General features: G+C 40.3%; 1 protein-coding gene across 1 annotated transcript; it reads left to right on the forward strand.

Moving 5' to 3' along the window:
- The first annotated feature begins 3386 nt into the window (after positions 1 to 3386).
- Positions 3387 to 4764, forward strand: LOC142169595 (uncharacterized). Its single transcript, XM_075231478.1, has 2 exons — positions 3387 to 3710; positions 4324 to 4764. Exons 1-2 carry the CDS (start codon positions 3387 to 3389, stop codon positions 4762 to 4764), a joined length of 765 nt encoding a protein of 254 aa, XP_075087579.1.
- The last annotated feature ends 1040 nt before the right edge of the window (positions 4765 to 5804 follow it).

Below are 5804 nucleotides of genomic sequence, written 5' to 3' on the forward strand. Positions count from 1 at the left end.
CAATACATGGTGTTGGTGGCCCTGGTGTTTCTAGAATCTCCACTAAGCAAGGTTGGACTGCGTCTCCCAGTGCACACTTCTCCAAATACTCCTTTGGATCAACATCGTCGAAGCCCAAGTACGTGTTAAGTGTATACTGATCAAACCTCACTTTGAGGTTATGCACTTTGGTCACCTTTGTCCTATTTTTGATATGCGCCACATTGGCGTAGAATCCCCGGATAAAGTATTCTTTGGCATCTACTACACTCTGAGTGAACCACATCCATCCCTTGCGCTCCGTGAACTGCCTCAAAATGGCTAGATTGTACTTCTCTAAATTTTTCAGCAGAAATGCCGCTGAAGGGTTAGCGACCTCATTGGCCACCAGGTACGAAAGATGGTGAAGTAAGCCAAGCTAAATAATCGGTCCTCCAAAACCTCTTTCTTCTCTGCCTTTCAAGGCCGGCAGCTATAGCATGTCCCCCTCTGCCATCATCGGGGATATCATGAACTGGAGCATCCTACGCCTTAGGGACTGGTGTAGCCGATGGCTCAGAAGCCTGACTAGCACTCTCTGATCCTTTGGAAGTGCTATGAGATGAGGATGGCTCGTACCTGAGCTGGTATCTCCCTGGCGGCCTCGACTATATGACCGACTGCTCCTGAACAGAGGCTAAGTTGTACTCTAATGCTTCCCTAGATGAGACATATGAGCTCGTCTAGGGGAGATCTGCACCCCTCCCCCTGTCGGCTTTAGCTTTCTTTGTAATTGTCTTTTGTTGGCCAAGGGTTAAGGCACTCTTGCCTCGATCCCGAGAAGGTTCACCTCTCCCTTTAGATGTGTTGCCGTGTACTCTAGATCGAACCACTGTCTGTATCAAGCAAAAGCAATTGTTAGTTGCAATTCAATATTCAGACATACACTGGAGATATGCAAGTAAGCCATAAACCAAAAGACACAGTGAGGGTACACAGTTAAAACATGCTTGCAGGGGAATGATCTGCGGTCCGCACAATTTTTCTCGTGGCCGCAGAGAAGGACTTGTAGACCGCACAATTTTATTGTGCGGCCACAAAAGTGAAGTGCGGTCCGCACAATTTCACTTGTCCCGCACCTCTGAAACCCAAAAGATGCCAACTCTCTGATTACAGAGAAATGGCTGATGTGCGGCCGCAACATGATTTCTGCGGTTCGCACAATTAGACATGCGTCTACACATTGGAGTCAAAAAGTATAGACTATCTGATCACAGTAAACATGTTATTCTGCGTCCGTGAATGGAATTCTACGGTCCACACATTTTATCTTGCGGACACAGAATGAGTTCTTCACTAAGTTGCCCTAAATTCCACATCTGCGGATCGCACAAATTCAAGTGCGGCCGCAAAATTCAAATGTTACGTACAATTCAATTTTTGTTTTCTATCTAGGTCTTATAATTTTGTGCACAATTTGACATGGCGACATCATAGAGTCATGAAAATATGTTAACCCAGTCCCCATAGAGCATGTATTAGTTAACTCATTACAGATTTACCCCCACATGGATACACAATTGAATTCTAATGACAAATGGCCTAAAAAGGACTAAGAATATACAAATTAAAAGAAAACGATTAACAAGAAATTGAAGCATACCGATGAATGAGTGTAATGAGTGACGGATCACAACTGTTATGTGTGTGGACAAATGAAATCACCAAGAAATTTTTAACAGAGGAATATTTTTATGCTCAGAGAGTGAAAAACGTACCAAATTCCACTTTTTTTTTTACTAAGAGAAATAAGAGCGAGTGCGGCCGCACATTTTCATCTGCGGTCCACACAATTTTGTGTGCGGCCGCAGATTCCAAGTTAACCAGAAGGAAGCTAAGAATGTTGTTAACCAGAAGGAAGCTTAAAGAACTACTGGAAAAGAAATAGTCCCAGTTAATCAAGGTGTAGGGAAGCAGGTGCAAGTGATAAATAAATTTGCAGTATTGCAGATTCAAGATAATAATAATATTGGTGTAGTGCAAAAAAATGGGGGAGATCATGAGCCTAATAATCAACTGGTAGTAGTAGAAGATGGTAATAATCGAACTCCTAGACCTAGTCCAGTTCCTACTGGGAAAATATTAAATCCAGCATCTCCAATATTTACTCCTAGTTCACCTGGGACTGGGGTGTTAAAGGAAGGTAACAAAGGCAGTTCAGGTGTCAAAGCTAAGGATCGAGGGAATACAAGTACTAATGAAAGAAGGAATGAGGAGCCTAGAAATACTGAATCTACTGCACAATGGGTAACAAGAGCCTTTGGAGGCAACAATATTACAACTAATCAATCATGTCAAGAAATTCCATCAAAATAGTTGGACACAATGGCCATAGCTGAGCAGGAAAACTGGAATGAGCAGCTAACTTTCTCTGGTGGTAAGTTATGGTGTGATCAGGTAGAGGAAGATCAAGAGGAAGATGAAGTTGAAGATGACAATGATGATGAGGGACAAATAGAAGAAAATGATCAAGGAGAAGATGAATATAGTGTCAATGGTAAGGTGAAGTCTACTGCTGATCGAATAGAAAATGCTACATCGACAGGTGAAGAACAGGTTCTGAGTCCTAAACAGAATCAGGGGTTACAAGCTATAATAAGCTATACAGAGGCTACAACAAACCCTGCAGATCATATTCATACAGTGCCAGATCCATAAGGTACAAGAGAAAAACAACAACTTCATGTCAATGACATTACCAGCCCAGCAAATATCAGTAATGATGGGGTACAGCAATCTATGAGTATTACAAATAAAAGAGGAGAGGTAGGGATCACAGGAAACTCAAGAACGAACACAAGGGTTGACACTCCAGTTGATATAATTAGTCAAGCATCTAAAGGGAATTTTAGCAAAAATTTGATTCCTAAGCCTATCAAGAACCAAATGATTCCACAGGAATGACAGGAGGATGGAAAGGAGGATCATATGGGAAAAGGCAAAGATTTAGATGTAGAATCAACAATATAAAATTTCTTAAAGGTAGCAAGACAAGGTGACATCTCCCCTACGCAAATTGAAAGAGGGAAATCAGCTGGTAGGGGCAGAAAAAAGTAGTTTAAGGAAACTCCTAGTGTGCAAGCACTTGGGGTTCAAACAAGGAGGACATTATCTAAATCCAATAATTAGTGATGAATGCTATGATTTGGAATATTATATCGGTGAACACAAATAAATATTTTGAAAGTCTTATAACAATGCATAGACAACATAATTTTTAGTTTATTGGCTTGATGGAACCGATGCAATAGAGTAGAAAACTAGATAGATATAGGAGGAGAATTGGCTTTGCTCAAGCTATTGTCAATACCTCGAACAAAATCTGGGCATTTTTTGATGCGAAATATGATGTTACAATCTTGATGGACATGGTGCAACAGTTTACTGTGAAGTTAGTAAACACTGAGGATAATAAGGAATTTATTCTTACCCTCATTTATGCTAAATGTGATGCAGTAGAACGAATAGAGCTTTGGGACTCCATGTACGTATTGGCACTACACATGACAATCCCTTGGCTCGTTGGTGGAGATTTTAATGTCATTTGGGATGGGAAGAAAAAATTTGGTGGACTACATGTTCATATAAATGAGGTTGATGACTTTAGGCATTGCGTGAACACATGTAATCTATTAGATTTGGGCTTCAAAGGGAGCATTTTACATGGTGGAATGGGCGTGCTAAAGAGGATTGTATTTTTAAATGTTTCGACAGATGCTTAGCAAATATGGAGTTACAACAAATTTGGCCGGGGCTGGAGATCATTCATCTATCAAAAATTGGTTCAGATCATAGTCCAATGCTGCTAAATTTCAATCCTAATACTGTTCCTGTCTACCACCTGACAATGCACTGAAGTGGTCACTAGGTAATGTGGCAGGATCTCATGGTAAATCTACAAAGCAGCAATTGTGTCCTCTAACCAGGCTATACTTTCTCTGCTTGGCCGGGCCATCTCTTCTTGCTCGTTAATCCAGACGTAATACTCGGGAGTACATAGGCATTGTGACCAGGTCGTTCCACTCTTCTTCTAGCCTTATTATCCTGGGAATTGGAATCTGCCTGTTGTACTCATCCTCGTATGGAGTTTTAAATCTTTGCACCAAATATCACACTTTCCTGGACGTGGTGAAAGAAAACTGGACAGCTGATTTTCATGCCAATCCATTCATCTTGTTTAAATATAAGTTGAAGAAGCTAAAAAAGGCCTTGTCAATTTGGAGCAAAGCCACGTATGGTGATATTTTCCTAGAGGAGGTGGTGAAGGTGCACGAAACACAATTTGAGATGAGTCCTACAATTTAGAATAGGGAGAGACATCAAAGAGTTCAGGCAGAATTGTTCAAGTACTTGGCGTTGGAGGAAGAATTTTGGAAGCAAAAATCAGGTATGTCTTGGTTTCAAGATGGAGATAGAAATACCAAGCTCTTTCATGTCCAAGTAAATGGAAGAAGAAAAAGGTTACAATTGAGAAGAATTCAAGCTAGTGATGGGAATTGGCTAGAGGAGAATGACGAAACGGCTGCCAAAGCTGTGAGATTATTTCAAGATCAATTTACTGAAGCTACTGTCCCTAGTTCTTTTGAGCTATTAGATCATATTCCGCATTTGCTGAATAGTGAGCAGAATTGTGATTTAATGAGACAGCCTACTTGTAAAAAAGTTAAACTGGCAGTGTTTGGATTAAATAGTGAGAGCACTGGAGGGCCAGATGATTTTAATAGGAAGTTTTTTCAATACTGCTAGGATATAATTGGAGAGGATGTAGTGGAAATGGTGAAAGCTTTCTTTAATGGGTAAAATCTACCTAAGTTTGTGACTCACAAAAATTTGGTTTTATTGCCAAAAAAGAAGGAGGTGATTACATTTTTAGATATGAGGCCTATTAGCCTAAGCAATTTCGTCAACAAAATTTTCTCAAGGGTCATACATGAGAGGTTAGTGAACATACTTCCTACTCTTATCTCTGATGAACAGGCAAGCTTTGTGAAGGGTAGAGGCATTGTGGAGAATGTCTTATTAACTCAAGAGATAATCACTGATATGCGACTGAGAACCAAGGCAGGGCCTAATATGGTAATTAAATTAGACACGGCGAAGGCTTATGATCGATTATCTTGGCTATTTTTGACCAAGGTACTGAGGAAAATGGGCTTTTGTGAGAGATTCATAGGCATGGTTTTTGGCTTAGTATCTAACAATTGGTACTCAGTTCTTCTCAATGGGCAACCGTATGGTTTCTTTAAATCTACTAGAGTAGTTAAGCAAGGTGATCCATTATCGCCTACTCTATTCATATTGGCAGCTGGGGCATTATCAATGGGATTGAATGCACTTCACTTGAATTTATATTTTTGTGGCTATGGGTTACCAAAGTGGAGTCCTAAGATTAATCACCGATCATACGCAGATGATACCATCATTTTTTGTTCATCGGATTCCACCTCGCTTCAACTGATCATGGATGTACTAAGTGACTACGAAGCCGCCTCTGGACAGTTGATAAATAAGGCAAAGTCAGTCGTGTATCTACATCATTCAACAAGTGAAGAAGTTGTGGCCAAGGTACAAAGGATCACTGGAATTGGTCGTCAAGATTTTCCATTCATTTATCTTGGATGTCCTATTTTTTACACAAGAAGGAAGATGGTTTTTTATCAAGGACTCATTAATAAGGTACTCGATAAATTGCAATCTTGGAAAGGTAAGTTGTTATCGATTGAAGGTAGGGCAGTTTTAATATCCCATGTTTTGCAAAGTATGCCAATCCATTTGCTCTCAGCTGT

This window comes from Nicotiana tabacum, chromosome 15 (genome assembly GCF_000715075.1).
Source record: "Nicotiana tabacum cultivar K326 chromosome 15, ASM71507v2, whole genome shotgun sequence".
Lineage (NCBI taxonomy): Eukaryota > Viridiplantae > Streptophyta > Magnoliopsida > Solanales > Solanaceae > Nicotiana > Nicotiana tabacum.

What these genes read in the sequence shown, in the direction of transcription:
- LOC142169595 (XM_075231478.1), top strand. Translation starts at nt 3,387, where the DNA reads ATGGTGCAACAGTTTACTGTGAAGTTAGTAAACACTGAGGATAATAAG. An exon ending in TGGGCGTGCTAAAGAGGATT is followed by an intron (nt 3,711 to 4,323) that starts GTATTTTTAAAT and finishes CCTACAATTTAG; the next exon opens with AATAGGGAGAGACATCAAAG.